Here is a 16,642-nt window from a genome sequence, read left to right as displayed (position 1 = left end):
AGCTTAACCGAACAGCATCAAGGTCACAACATAATAAAACTAAATTACCACACTCTGTGTCCAGACATACAATAACCTAGCTCGTTCTATCTGGTTCTAAGGATGCAGTACATTTTCCAATGCTAAAGTTTCTAACTTTACATACAAATGGGTGATCAAGCCATAAGCATGCATAGATTAAGCACAGATAGAAACATTGAACACATAAAAACAACTTTAAATAAATAGGATAAGGATTTACATCAAGTTCTTAGTAGAATTTCCTAACAAAGGAGTTTAGCCCTCTATTACAAGGTTGCACCTTTCACAAGCAGGAAGATGGTTTTCAGAGAAAATAACAGATTACATAGTGGTGGTGATGTCTCCTCCACCTCTAGAAACCTAGAAATCACTCCTAAACCAAAGATCTTCCTAAAAGTTAAGGTTTTTGCTTCATTGCTCTGTTTTGGGCCTCTATTTTCTGTTCTTCACACTCTATCCGCCAAGCTCTCTCTTTTTCTTCATTTCAGGCTTTAAAAAGGGCTTTCTGCCCTCAAAGGCGCGCTTAGCACAAGTAAGGATCTTTGGTTGAGTGAGCCAGGCACTCTAAGCGCAAAAAGAGACAGATGACTCGCTGGGCGAGCTAGTTACGCGCTGGGCGCGTGTTTGCGTGACAGATTCCCTTCAAGATTCCTCTTACTCGCTAAGCGGACTGATGTCTCACTTAGCGAATGATACTCGCTAAGCGCATGATCCAGGCTTAGCGAGATACCAGTTGCTGCACCTTCCAATTTTTTTCCTTTTTGCCTGAAAATGAAGTGAAATTTGCATTAATTCCATGCAGAGTGCCTCTATTGAGCAAAGATAAAACTAAACAAGAAAATATTTACAATCCTACAAAAAGAACCATAAATTGGGGAAAATATATATATTTTGGAAAACTTTTCTATACAAAATTTAGTCGTATATGACGACTAACAATGAATAATAATAACATTATATTAAAAGATAGTTCAAAATCATTATATCATAGAGAGTTTTGGATTACAGAGCACCCAACACGGTGAAGTTTTAACCTCTCATTGTCATGAGGGGCTTATAGATAGGTGGACTAAATTATAAGGGATTTAATGGAAGAAAAATGGAGTGAAATGGATTGGCCAAAGCTCCAAAAATGGATTTTCCTTGCACCGGTTGGTAATGGCTTCCTACGCTTCTTGTTCTCCTTTTGTTGTCCTTGCTTCGTGGTTAAGTATCACTATGAATGAATGTTGCTTTTATATATAAAAACACTTTTTGAAAATATCTTCTCACTTGATGACCAATCAAAATTGCCACTGTGTGCTAACCCTATACGTACGCGTTGAGCGCATATGAAAAGTCCAGTTGACATAGTGACCATGTGCTAAGTCACCAAATGCATCTGCATTAAACCGTCATATGCGCGCTAAGCCACCAAATGCATGTGGGTTAAGCCACTAGATGCGAGCTAAGTCGCCAGATGCACGCTAAGCCGCCAAATTGGCTTCTTGGGCTGATCGGTCCTGATGCGCTAAGCGAGGATATCATGCTTAGCGCAACACTTCAATTCTTCAATATTCTTCCATACCTCTGCTACATTTCTATACAAAATACAACCAAAATTACTATAAAATCATTAACTTTAGCATCTTCTAGATAAAATCTAAGAAGAAAGCTAAGTTCATGTTGTTTTAACACAAAATAAACAATAAAAAAGAAAATTAGATAATTGTTATGTGATTTCGGTATACAAATTATGTATGCATAGCACTTATAAAAAAGACCTAATGCTAAGTGTAATGAGTGTAATCAAATGGGGCATGTAGTTGTTATTTGCAAAAACAGGAATCAACAACATAGTGAAGCTGCAAAGGTTGTTGATCTGAAGGAAGAGTACTTGTTTGTTGCTACATGTTTCTCTAGTATTGAATCAAGTCAAAATTAACTTATTGACAATGGTTATACAAATCATATGACAAACAACAAGAATTTATTCAAGAAACTGAGCAATACAAGCACATTGAAGGTTTGAGTTGAAAATGGCAAGTTCATCGTTGTGGATGGAAAGGTAACTGTAGTAATCTCAACCAACAAAAGTACAAAACTCATTTATGATGTGTTGTATGTTCCTGAAATTGATTAGAATTGTTGAATGTTGCACAATCAGTTGAGAAAGGTTATAAAGTATTGTTAAAAAAAATATTTGATTAAAGATGTAGAAGATAAGGATATTCTAAAAGTAAAAATGAGAGGAAATTTTTTTGCTTTAAATCCATTGGAGGAGAAACAAAATGCTTTTTCAATAAAAGAGAATATCACTAAATTGTCTCACAAAAGAAATTAATAAAGCTAAAGAAAAACAAACAAATTCTAAAATAGCAGCCCTAAGTCCCAAAGTAGTTCAACTAAAGAAAAATTTGCAACTATCACACAAGAGCATATAAATAAGAAGATACACTTGAGGGAGAAAGATGAAATAATTGAATAGAATGAGAATAATTTAAAGTCTCTAACTAAGAACAAGAAAGCTAAAAATGTCAAGACTCAACATGTGAAGGAAACAATAGTTTTTGAGCAATATAAATCAACCGGTTTAATTTATGAAGAAGATAGGAGTTTACGGTCTCCAAGGCAAAGAGGAATTTTGTTGAACATGTCTTAGATGTTGTCAAGACAACTTTACTTTTTAATTTGAATGAGTTATTGTGTTGTTAATGAATAAGTTAGTTTCAAATTTTAAATTAGTTTTTGATTCTGTTCTTGAATCATTACTCCAAATTAAAAACTCATGTTCTTCAATATTAATTTTCCATCTCTCCTACGTTTTTTTTTTTCCTTAAATTAAAACCAACACATCTCTTGGTCACAACCTATCGTTCATATGGCGGAGCTGGTTTTCTTCCAAAGCTATGTTAAAACAAGGTTACAGATGGCCTTTAGGCACAGGTGTTGATATAAATATATAAATATATGGCATGAACCGTGGCTTCATAAGCATGGTCGTTATCGTTATGTGACTTCCCCAGTTGTGTCAGGCCTTGAGAACTTGACCGTGAATGCCATTGTCCACAACCAAAATAATGCTTGGAATCTGGATATCTTGAACCAGATTTTTTCTCCAGCTATCTTGAACCAGATTTTTTTCTCCAGCAGATATCAATGAGATTTTACACACTCCTACACCTTCATTCAAGTCAGAGGATACGTGTATTTGGGCTGAAACCAAGGATGGTTTGTACTCTGTCAAGGGTGCATATCATATGATCATGAATAACTTTGTCAATCAGGAAACTTGGTGTGTTAATGGTGAATGGAAAATCTTATGGGATATGAAAATTCCTCCAAGAGTTAAGTTAATGATCTGAAGATCTTGTAGGGGTACGGTTGTCCTCGCACAAGAAATAATCTACGTGGTAGGGGAGTTCAATGTCCTATTATTTGTCCACTTTGTGAAACAAGTGTTGAAACCACTTCTCACATTTTACTCACCTGTCCAGTGAACAGTGAGTGTTGGAAGGCTGTCAAAATGGATACAAAAATGTTGCAATGTCTGGATTCTGCAGATTCTTTTGGCCAATTTTATGAGAGTGCTGGATGATCCTCAACAAGCAAGAGCTTCTATGCTTATTTGGAATTTGTGGAAAAGAAGAAATGGCAAGGTGTGGGACAACACATCCTCCACGAGCCAATCTGTGGTGCATCAATATGATATTTTCTACCAAGTATGGATCAGAGCACAAGAAAATAATAATCACCAACGCTCCTCGTCAGTTCATCAACACCACCACCAACAAGTCTCATCCTGGTTCGTACAAGTGCAACATTCATGCAGCTTTTTGCGTTGATCTTAATTGCACAAGTATTAGCATGTGTTTTCGAGACAGCTTGAGCACGTTTGTGGTAGCTTCAACTCAATGTTATAGTCCCGTCTGCATGTTATGGAAGGAGAAGCATGGGCCTTACGTGCAACATTAAATATTGTTGTCAACATGGGTCTCACTAACGTTCTCTTTGAGATGGATAACAAGTCAGTCGTTGACAAAGTGAAAAATACCAAGAAAGATGAATCTGAGGCTGGAATTATCATCAGTGAGTGTGAAGAGATTTTAGCATCTAATAAAACCTTCCATTTGGGTTTTTAGAGGAGACAAGGGAGTGGTGTATCTCATGCTTTAGCTAGGGCAGCCCCTTTTTACACTTGTATCCAGTTCTATAATCATATTCCCCCATGTATTGCTCCTTTCATTATCAATGAAATTACAGTCTCCTTTCTGTTAAAAAAAAAAACATTTGGTCATAAATGTTTTAGATTTAGCATGAGCAATTTAGAAATTATATTTTAGATTTACACATTATAATTTAAATTTAAATTGTGATATAAAATTATTTTTAACTATTAATAATTTTTTAGAATATTGAAATTTAATTTAAAGATAGAGATAAAAGATGATAGATACCTATTTAAGTAAATAGATCTCCTCTTTTTTTTTATCATTTCTTATCCGTAGGAATAAAAAAAATTTGAGCTAGACCTCATTGATAACAAACTCATAGAACACATTAGTAAGATATATACAATACAACAAATTCATAAAACACATTTTATATAATTCTACTTCTTTCTTTCTTTCTTATCTCCCTATAAGAATTGTTGTAAAAAAAACTATATAAGATCGAATAAATTTATCCTTCATTAATTAAAACCCTTTCTTCCAAGAATAAGGGATTTAGTATAAGCATACGGGGCAATTGAAGGGATTTAGTATAAGCATACGGGGCAATTGCGTGCTCACCTCCAGGATCCAGAGAACAGAAATGTATTAATCCTAACATTTACACTTAAAAAGATAAATCGTCCTTGTTCATCTCAAGTATGCCTACCCCTAAACGTATTGAAATTTCAATTATAATCTATTCAATTTTAATTTTTTTAAGGGGTTTTAAGTGAATCATTTCAAAATTTAAATATTTTTTGTCAAAAAAAAATATATTTTAGAATATTAGAAAAGATTATCTAATTTATTTTCTAAAATTTAATCAAATTTTATTTATTTTCTAAAATTTAATCAAATTTTATTTATTTTCTTATATTTTTGTGTTTCTATTTCTATTATAGGTAATAAAAAAGGGAAATCAAAACTCTAATGGAGACCAAAAAAACAGTAAAAAAATGGGTTGTTACTTCATGCACTTTTTTTGGATTTTTTTTTATCTTTTGGATGATTTTTTTTTAATCTTTTGGATTGGTCATTCAGAAATCAAAAGGTATAATCAATCTAGGATGTAATTTTATATTTTAGATTGACCAATTTAGAAGGAAAAAATGGTACAGGAAGCAATTTGTTGGAGAAGCAACTGCAAAAAAAAATGAAGCCTTCAAGAGTTTTGGGCTTTTCTCTTTAATTTTAACTATTTGGCCCATGTATAAAAGGATGAGAAAAACAGATAGAGACCTCTTGCATCTGTTTTATCATCTTGATATAGGTCTTCTTGTATTAGGGAGACTTTTCATTTTCTCTAGCGGCGGGGTATGTTCCGTTTATTGTTGTATCATTTTGAATTTAATATAATTTACATTTTTCTCAAAAAGAAAAACAGATAGAAAATTATAAATCTTTATCTTCTTTAGTCATTGGCTATTCTGCATCTCTTTCTATGAGTTCTACGGATATGAAAAGGACAATTAGGGTTAAAGTACACATCTGTTCAAACTCCTATGGAGTTATATATTCATTCTTCTTCTTTTTTTGTTATTTTATGTTTTTCTATGTCTAGCTAAATACTTCTTTGTTAGGGTTAGGTTAATTTCTATGTATGTATTCTATAAATATTTAAATTGGGATTTTGATGAAAATTTTCTTGACTTCCCTTTATCTTTCTAATTTATATTATCTTTACATAATGCTTCTTAAGACTACTAGAGCATCCTTAGATGTGCTATTTATTTATTTATTTGAAGGATGATAATTTTCTTTATAGATATGCTATGAAATACAAACCTAGTAATTCTTTAGGATAGAAAAAGTTATTGGATACTCGATATTGTTAGGATATAAAAATATTCTCAAGACAACTGTAAAAAAATATTTTCTTAAAATAATTTGAAATAAATATATAGTTAATACATTATAAAAATAACTATTCGTAGTTTTGATTTGTAAGATTAATAAGTTACTTTCCAATGCTTGTAATTATACTATTTTACAAAAAAAAAAACAAATTTTAATGAATGAGATTTTGTGCAGTTTATTTATAAATTTCAGAAAATAAAATGCCACAGATCCACCACCTAGTATGTGAAAAGTTCTCACAACTAAATAAAAAACAATAGAGATAAAAGCTGGACATATCGTTTCTCCCTCAGGGTACTCATATAAGACTTATTTTAATTGAAATATGAATTATTAAGTTTATCACGTGGTGTGTGGATCCACCCAATAATTAAAAAATTCTTATAATGTCTTCTAGCTAGGTTGTAAATGTTAAGTAAGACAGAAGCTTAAGAATTGGGAGCACACTTATTGAATCACTTAGGAAGAATGCAAAACTCCATAATTGTTGTACCATGAAACGTAATGTAAAGAGAAAGTGAGAAAAAAAAACGATATGGTTTGAGAACGTGAAGTAGGCCAGGAAAAGGCAAAAGGACTCAATCACTGTTAGCAAATAAAGTGAGGTAAACAAATATGTCCAGCCATTACACTCATAAAGGTCCATATCAGGGTGCTTAGTGCGACGTAGACTTAGCTATTAAGATTGCAATAATGATATACGAAATTGTGGCTTTAGTTGGAAAAACAACCTTCTCCATGCAAAGCAATGCATGTTAAGATACCATTTGACGTTTTACAAATTGCAAAAGTTCTACATGTGGGGTCAGTCGAAGACAAAAGGACATCCTTTTATTTTACCTTTTTGTGTTGATTGTAGGCTTGCCTCGATGGAATATGTGGCACTATGCTCTCACATAAAGTGCCCTCAGCCAGAGCTTCCTCCCCAACTAGAGTAATACCTATTTTTGGCCATAATTTATTCAATGTTCCTTTGCCTTTCTACAAGGATTTTTTTTTTCTTATAGAAATTATTGTAGTAATGAATTACATCTTATTCGATCTTTATGTGATACATGATTGAGTTTGTTTAACTCTTTATAAATTTTAAAAAAATCGACTATATGTTAGGTAAAGAGATATTAGGACCACAATCACATGTAGAGTGATTTTAGACCATGTAATCATTTTTCAAAAATTAGAGTTCTTCCAACTCATTGATGTTTTTCCAGTTGTGTTCTGTTTGGTACAGAATGAAAACATGGCCATTAATCATTTCATGATCCCAACAATAGAATTTAGAAACGTCGTTTGTTATAACTTCATTAACATTTGTAACTCAAGGCAAACAAGTATATATCTTATGACAATTCTGATTATTATATGTTGGCATCATAAACGATGGAGGCATTGTTTGACTGTTCAAAACTGGGTAAAAGTCCAGAGTTGTTTTAACCAGATAAAGCTGGTAAGTGATAACTTTAAAACTCGAAAGGAGTAATGTTCTATTGGCTTGGACACATCTGTTCTTATCTCTACACGTTGACATCAATTGCTGAACCAGTTTTGGAAGCCACTTTGGTTTTGTGTTCTTGTATTCCCCGTATTATACATACATACTCTGGACATTGTACAGAAGAAGGTAAACATAGAAGTATAAATCTACCACGCGTAGTAATTATCTCGCACACAAGTCCTCTTGTTCTTCATATATAAAAATCAAAACTAATGCTCACGTAGCTAGATTAAAATTTTATTATATAGATATATAAACACCCATATTTCCACGCGTTGTCTATTGTCAGGCTAATGTAGTTTAATTTTATAAGTTAAAAAAAAAAACAAACAAACATTATTCTTAACCATCATTAGTTATATTGACAGGCTAATGTAGTGCTCAATGTAGTCCTCAACTTTCCCTTTAACCCCTTTCCAATTGGGCAGATTTTCTAAAAGCAAAGGAATCAAACCTCTCTCTCACACACTCACTCCCACACCCTTCCCTGCAACTGCAACACCAAATCATCATTTCAGTCACACCTAAAATCCCAAAATACTATCACCAAATTTTCGTAACCCCATCAACTCAAATTCACAAACCCCCAATATAATGTTATTAGAACTCCGATGACACCCTTCAATTAACTCTCTCACATTCAACAGTGTGAGAGAGGGCATAACCTGAACCATCCCATGGAGATTCAACAAAGCTTGAAGCTCACAATCCACAAGAAATGGCCATCATCACCCAAAAAACCACCTAAAGAAACAGAACCAATAACCACCACCCCAACTACTCCAAAGCTGAAATGGAAGAAAATCTTCTTCCAAACCAAAACCAAAACCCAAACTCAAACACCCCCAGAAGAATTCCTCTGCCCTATTTCTCATTCCCTCATGTTCGACCCAGTCATCGTCTCCTCCGGCCACTCCTTCGAACGCTCCTCCGTGGAAGCCTGCATAAATGTCAATTTTACCCCTCAACTCCCCGACGGCACCACCCCCGATTTCTCCACCCTCATCCCCAACCTCGCCCTCAAATCCGCCATCCTCAAATGGTGCCAATCCACCCACACACCACCCCCTCCACACCCCAACAACAACAACAACCACCTCGTACAAACCTTAATCTCCTCGAACCCAAGCCTCGTACCCACCTTAAACCCCCCGAACCCAAGCCTGGTACACACGAACCCCACCCCAGAGAAAATCTCCGACCAAGATTTGATTTTGAATTCTCTGAACGAAAACCCACCACTGACGAACCTCCGCCACCACGCGGAAACCGAGGTTCCGATAAGACGGACACATTTGTACACAAGTTCCGATGAATCCATAGCGACAACGTCAGCCTCAACGCCGCCACTTCAACTCTCCACGCGCCCAAGCTGCTGCTACTACTCTTCACCTTCGTCTTCAGAACTCGAACCCGCCACAACCCCAGAAGAAGAAGAAATCATGACAAAGCTCAAAAACCCTCAACACAGTATAATCGAAGAAGCGCTTATCTCTCTCAGAAAACTAACGAGAATAAGAGAAGAAACAAGGCTTCAACTTTGCACTCCTCGGTTACTCTCCGCGTTACGTTCCCTCGTTTTGTCGAAGCACGTGAACGTTCAGGTGAACGCTCTTGCATCGGTGGTGAACCTATCGTTGGAGAAAAGTAATAAGGTGAGGATCGTGCGGTCGGGGATGGTTCCGCCGTTGATCGAGGTTTTGAAGTTTGGATCCTCTGAGGCGCAGGAGCACGGTGCGGGCGCGCTGTTTAGTTTGGCAATGGATGATGATAACAAAACCGCGATTGGGGTTTTGGGTGGTTTGGCTCCGTTGCTTCACATGCTCCGATCCGAGAGCGAGCGGACTCGGCATGACTCGGCTTTGGCGCTTTATCATTTGTCTTTGGTTCAGAGTAACCGGTCCAAGATGGTTAAACTCGGTTCGGTTCCGGTTCTTTTGAGCATGGTTAAATCGGGTCATATGATGGGTCGGGTTATGTTGATATTGGGGAATTTGGGTTCCGGGTCGGACGGCCGGGCCGCAATGTTGGATGCGGGTGTGGTGGAGTGTTTAGTGGGGTTGCTCAGTGGGCCCGAACCGGGGACCGGGTCAACTCGGGAGAGTTGTGTGGCAGTGATGTATGCACTGAGTCACGGCGGGTTGAGGTTTAAGGCGGTGGCGAAGGCGGCCGGGGTGGTGGAGGTGTTGCAAAAGGTGGAGAAGATGGGGAGTGAGAGGGCCAGGCGGAAGGTGAGGAAGATATTGGAGATAATGAGGACAAAGGAGGTGGAGGAGGAGGATGTGGATTGGGAGGAGTTGCTAGACTCGGGGTTGGGTTGCCGGACTCGGAGTAGACTCGGTGGTGGGTTGGATGAGTCAAGTGCAAACTCGGCCGAGTTTTGAGTAAAGTTGATTTTTTTTTATAAAAAAAATGTAAATGTTTGATTTTTTAAGATTATGTTGTTATTAAGGTTCTTTTGGTTCACATGCTTTTTTGGATTTTTCTTTTAAAAAAATCCATTGTTTTTATGATTTTTGAAGTTGGATGAAGAATTGATAAATGGGAGTATTTTTTTTTTAATTTGATTTATATGTATTATCAGTATATATATATATATAGCTTAATTATATTTTTTATTTCTTTACTTTTTTCAATTTTATGAATTTTGTATCTTAATTTTATTTTATTTTTATAAACTTGATCCTCACTAGTTTAATTATGTAATTTTGTTCTTTTTATTCATTTCACATTCAATATTAAATAGAAATGTTGATGTAACATTATAGTGGCATGTCATGTCAATATTTCCATTAAATATTGCAGTAATGAATTCGATCAAAATTATATTAGACTAATGGAATCAAATTCGTAAAAAAAGAAAGAAGAGAGAAACAACAAATTTGATGACATTGAGAAAAGGAAAGATTAAAGGTACAATATTTTTTTTTACAAAGTCTTTTAATATAGGATTTAATCGTATTATCACGTCATTCTATCCAGTAGTATGATGTGATAAGAGGATAAATTTCTATTAAATATTTGTGTAAAACTATACTGATAGATCATATAAATTAAACTCTTTCATTTCTAAATTTTTTTTCTTTGGGTTTGGAGGGATGGAAATAGAAAAGGGTTTTCAGCTGAACTGAGGTTGTGGGAGTTCATTGTTGATTAGATTTATGTGGCAGGAGCAAATAAAGGACGGTGATGCTGTTGTTGATTGAATAAATGAAAGGGAAAAGAGTAATAAAGTTGATGATTTTTGGAGCAGAAAGTGCTGAAGGGGCGTTGGTGCATATGCTTATGCTACCACTTTATTCCATCTTCTCTGGACTGTAGTTGGTTATGTTCCCTTTTTGGGTTTTTCCCTTTTTTTTCTTCTTTCCTTTTGCACTCAAAGTTTTGGTATCTGAATTAAATTTAAGCTCGCATTTCATTTTCAACGTGTTCCAACTTCCAACTAGATTAGTTGTGGAGACAACGCGGAAGATTACTTCATGTGATCAGAATTTGGTTCTTAATTTGATCCTCATGTCATGTATGGACATTATTTGCTTAACTTTAAACTAATGTTACACTGATTAACTATGCTGATGTACAGGTAAATTTATGAAATTTTACTGTGAGTTTGTGGAAGAAGTAGTGCTTAATAATCATTGCACGTGTTCACCAGGTTTTAGTGTCAAATGGTCCAAGGAAAGCTTTATTTGCGAGTGCAGGTCTCATTATTGTTTAAAAAGACCAAACTAGTAAATATCTAAGGATATGTTGCATGGTTCTGGTTCTTCCATAACAAGGATTTTTTGGAATTTTCATGAAATCATTGTCTATTCTGTTTGTTTCTTATTGACAAAAGTTAAATAATTACTCCTATAGAATTGCCAGCAATAATATTCTTGAGGTGATTCATGTCCCACAATTATGTTCGGTCCTTGTATTGCCTTTCCTTGCTACTATAACTTTTTTGGTCAAGACCTTGCTACACTTGTTCTACTCTTATTCTTTTCCCACTCCATTTTTTCTTTCACTTCCTATATGTGTTGTACAGGCATAATATGGTATGAAAAAGTAGTATTACGTTGCTTTAACAACACATTCTTTACAGTTATCTGTTTACATAGTACTAGCAGTGAAGAATAATATTTCCCATAAATTCTCATAACTGAATAAAATGAAATGCAACTACTATGAAAATGAAAAGCAAGGGTTATGAGAAGTGAGAACCAAACTTAAGGTAACTTTTGCTTTTAATAGCTACGGTTTGGAAGTTGAAATTTGCGATAATATGTATGGCCTTAACGAATTATCTTTACCTGCGTTTGCATTGTTTTATAAATTAGCTAATACCCAAAATTAGACCACTCTGTTATACCAAATTCATAGTTTGGTCAAGAATGTCAAAAAGATTGAAAAACCGGTGAGATAGGCCTAACTTATTTTAGGGTCGGTTTCAAACCATATAATTTCTTTGGATTTATAATTTATTTTAGATTCAGTGTTATCACATGTATAGCAATGAGATTTTGCTTATTCGACAGTTGATGGGGAAGAGCCTGATCTTGCTTGATGGTTTCTTAATAACTCCTTTTGTGCTTTAACAATGAAGAATGGTTTCTTAATGTAACACAAAAATAAGTAAAATGATAAGGGATTTGATTTGTTTATATTTAGATTACATTCCAAACTTTCACCCTTTTATTGTTGAAGAAAAGAAGAAAGAAACAGACTCTTGACACGGTCAGCACTCACCTGATATACTAAACGAATAAACGATGTTTAATCTTGCAAAATTATTTGGTTAATATCTCAAAAACATACCGAACTAAAGAAAATTTTTGCATCACTTGATTTTAAATTTGAACTAACCTTAACCAAAATCTGTCAGAACTTTTGCAATTATTTCTTCTATGTGAAACTCCTAAGTCCTAAAACGCATTATTCTATATCTCATGTTAACGTGCTCATGTGTTTGGTGTCTTTGGGCAAACAGATCACACAATCAAAGGGTGGACCCGTAGAGCAATCAAGTAGCACCACAATTGTGGTTTGGTGATATGGAGCAGTAACCCAAAGGCGCAAGAGGTTGAGCAGCATGAGCTTCAAGATCACGTTGCTATTCTCACCTGTGTATTAAAATAATTTTTTCTTCCCAAAATGACCTTTTAACCGAAATATGTTTTTGTTGTATAAAATATACAATAGAAACATATTTCCATTTCAGAATGTGGGGGTGTGGAAAAAAATCAAAACAAAATACATTTCCATTGTTATAAAAATATTTTTTCATTTTGATTTTTTTGCACTCCATATACTACAACGAACATTTATGTTGTATATTTTTTTATAAAGGAACATATATTATAACAAAAATGTAATTCTATTTTTTTAGGACAAAAAATGGCTAAGCTAAGGCAAAGTGGTATGTGTAGTCCAGCCTGAATTCAATAAAAGATAAAAAAAAAAAAAAGAAACAAGGCAAAATCTCTAAAGGGGATTATGTTTTATTTGTGTCATATACATAAAAAAAATCATGATTTTGTTGTTTCGGACAAAACAAAATCATGATTCCATTACAACAAAAAAGGGGGAGGGCAATGGTTTAGGAAAGGTAGGAGGGATAATTTTGTCCATTTATATTTTTTGAAAAGTTTGGGGTGAATATAGAAATTTAGAGATTGAAAAGAACATGCACTATCCCAAATGGCAAATGGAAAATGGCTGAGAGATTGTGAGACCAATATACCCAACAAATTTCTTTCACACCTAACATATTTTCAAAATTTCAACTTTACCTTTTTTACTTTTTCTTCTTCGTTCCTTCCTTCCTTTTTTCTTTTCTTGGCATAGCCTACAGATTGGCAATTTGTAAGGCACTTCTCATTTGAAATTTTTGGCGCATCCGTTGGTGTGTGTATTGTTTGTGGTGTGTGTATGTTGTCCATGGCTCCTCCCTAGTTTCTCCTTGGGAAGTTCCTTGTCATCCTCCACGAGTTTCCTCTCCTCTGCCACTGTGAGTAACTTTGCGTCATCTCTGATAAGTTTCTTTTACCTTTGTTTACTCCATACGAATTGTCAATTTGTATATGTTCAATACATGGAAAAATAAAAATGCAAACAGTAGAACTCACAACAACAATAGCAAAACGGAGGCGGACACCAATGATGAACACACACAGATTGATGAAAATGAACCACAGATTGATGAAGACAACCACATATTGAAGAAAAAATGATGAGAGAATGAGAGGAGAAATGAAAAACGCATGAATGAATGATGCATACAGACAAATTTTCAATCCGTATTTCACATGAATGAATGGTGCATACAGACAAATTTTCAATCCGTATTTCACATTTAAGCGTCAATGAGGAAGGGGAAAAATTGATTTTTTACTCAAAATTTTGGGTAAGAAATGGTATTGAGTCCAGGAGGAAAATCCCCAATAGACATGCATCATAGGAAAAATAAACAAACCATTTTCCTTTTCCTTTTACTTTTTTTGTTTAGTTGTCTTGACCGAAATTTTTTTACTACTTTGAGCCTCATCCCCTTTTCATTTCGAAAAGAATAATCTAAAATGTAAAAAGAAAAATCTGAATTAATCTTCTTTCTAAATAAAAAGAGGATAGTGCTTGAGATTTATGGGATGCAGGAAGCTGTGGCATTACTTTAGTAATGCAACTAAGCCAAGGACAAATTAATATATGCCGGCCCAAAATACTGTGTAATCTCCTGCATCCATCTCAGATCTGTCAGAATAGGCTCCTCGCACTTCTTAATAGCACATACTGAGACCCCAAAAGAATCTATTGAGACCCAAATGAACAAATTTTTGGGCTCACAAAGAAAGGGGATAGTTTATTTGTCCCCACACTCATCCCCCCTCCCCAAAATAGAAAAGGGGAAGTAGAAAAAGTCTCCAAAGCACAGAAGAGAACAATTAAGCATTAAATCGATTTTTATAAATAAATTTTATATTAGTTGCTCTCGGATGAACAAAAATGTTTTACTACATTGTAGTAGTACTATTTAACATGTGCCAATTCAATCTAGTTCACATTCTGAGTTTGAGTTTTTTTTTTTTTTCTTTACTTTGTTTTATTGCAAAGGAGAGACAAACCTAATTGGTCTGGAACCAACCCAAACCGCGTGTACCAAAATAAAGTTTTCCTTTCAGCAATAATCAATAAAGATGTTTAACGTCCTGAAGAATGATACCAGGTCCCACGTAAACAGCATAATGGGGGATTATCCAGCCTGGTTGCACATTCATCATTTGACCAAACATAAAGCCTGTGTTGGTTTAGATTTGGTTCCTCAATCACCGCAAATTCCAGTTCAAGATTTTTTAACTAAAAATACACCCAACAGTCAAAGCAACCCAAGCCTTCAGTCAAAACAAGAAAAGTTACCTAAGATGAAAGCTAAACAGTTACTCTAAGTTACTTCCTCCACTTTGTTATAAACAATAAAAATTACTTTTTTTTTCCAAATATAAGCAAAAATTAACTTTTTTTTATTTAAATTTTAACGAGAATATCTTCAAAATTTATTTTATTTAATATGGACAAAAAAAATATGATGTCAAGTATTTATTAATTTTATCAATAATTAATTTGTCAAAAAATTTGATTGATTATCTAACAAACCCTCCCTATCATATTATTTGTTGGGTTTTTTTACATAAAACAAGAAAAATTATTAAATGAATGAAAAATTATTAAATGAATGAAAGAAAATGTTAATTTTACAGAATTAATCTTATCATTATTAATTTATTTATTATTATTCATAATTAATATTATAAAAGATATAAGTAAAAAAATTATTAATATTATATTAAAAAATTAAAATAATTATTATTTTAAAACATTTTTTCTTAAGACAGGACAATCATAATATGACAGAAGGAGTATATGTTTTTTATCTATAAAAACTTGAACGAGTCTAATTCTTCTAGGATTGTGTTAATACTCGTTCAAGGGCAATTTTATCTCGCGGGAAGCATTTGAGTTTCAACTAATCAGCGATAACAGAGGAGAAAAATCTAGAAACCAGATATTATAGCATATGCGGCGCCTCTGTTGCATTAAAAACTCAGCAACAACTGCAGCTGTATAATAAAATGGGTGTATGTATGTATTCATGGCGTCCAATATGCGTCCGTGTCAGTGTCCGACATCGACATGATACCCGTACTACATTCTATATTTTGGACATTACAAGTATCTACATGTCCGTGTCTGTGTCGTGTTCGATGTCCGTGCTTCATAGGTATTCATGCATATGCATACTGCTGCATGGTCCTTAAAACCAGTTGTTACAATTACAAAGACCCCCCATATAAGGGACAAAACTGGTGCCACAATGCACACAAAATGTATTTTTCAAAATCCAAAGACCAAAGGGCATCTCCTGCATTTTAATATTGCCTAGCCAAATTCTTCACCCCATTTAAGTTTCCATTGTTTAAGCACAGACCATAACTTAATCACGCATCCTTCTTCTAATGTTATTGTTTTATAATTTTATTACAAGCTCTATCTTACCACTAACGACACTATCCAACAAAAAATGCGTTCTTCCATGACAAATCTATTACTCCACTGTATCCATTATCAATGAATAAACAAACTACTGATCTGCTCGCCAAAATCGATAGACTCTTGAAACTTGAATTTACACCTATATTTAACCCTAAAATCTAAGTTCATCTAGGGAAAATTGTCTCTCATTCATGTATACTATTCTCACCATATTATTAGTTAATGTAGGATATAAATTTAAATTTGAACTTGACTTAATACCATTAGCTTATGAGCTGCAGATTATTTTCACTTATATATGCTATGCTGACATTATTACTAATCAATGAGATCTTTAACACACCCCTCATATAGCAAGACATCTTTAGTGTGAAATTGACATGACTAGACATATGAGTGCTGCAATAAAAACCATAACACATAGCTTGATATATTCAACTACAATCACTACTAATTCACTATGATATACACTAATACTATATTAGAATTTAGCTTTAGATCTAACTCTATTGCCAAAGCTAATTTCTGAAGTGAGAATTGTTTCTCT

At 34.2% G+C, this 16,642-nt stretch overlaps 1 protein-coding gene across 1 annotated transcript; it reads left to right on the top strand.

Annotated features, from left to right (window-relative positions):
* Positions 1-7,838: 7,838 nt before the first annotated feature.
* On the top strand, positions 7,839-10,175 carry LOC100798675 (U-box domain-containing protein 40). Its single transcript, XM_006603774.4, has one exon. It carries the CDS (start codon positions 8,244-8,246, stop codon positions 9,948-9,950), a length of 1,707 nt encoding a protein of 568 aa, XP_006603837.1. The 5' UTR covers positions 7,839-8,243; the 3' UTR covers positions 9,951-10,175.
* The last annotated feature ends 6,467 nt before the right edge of the window (positions 10,176-16,642 follow it).

The sequence above is a fragment of the Glycine max genome, chromosome 19, assembly GCF_000004515.6.
Source record: "Glycine max cultivar Williams 82 chromosome 19, Glycine_max_v4.0, whole genome shotgun sequence".
Classification (NCBI taxonomy): domain Eukaryota; kingdom Viridiplantae; phylum Streptophyta; class Magnoliopsida; order Fabales; family Fabaceae; genus Glycine; species Glycine max.
Note: the sequence above shows the minus strand (reverse complement) of the source record. Positions and strands in the feature narration are given on the sequence as shown.

Coding starts and splice junctions, on each gene's coding strand:
- LOC100798675 (XM_006603774.4), top strand. CDS start 8,244: ATGGAGATTCAACAAAGCTTGAAGCTCACAATCCACAAGAAATGGCCA.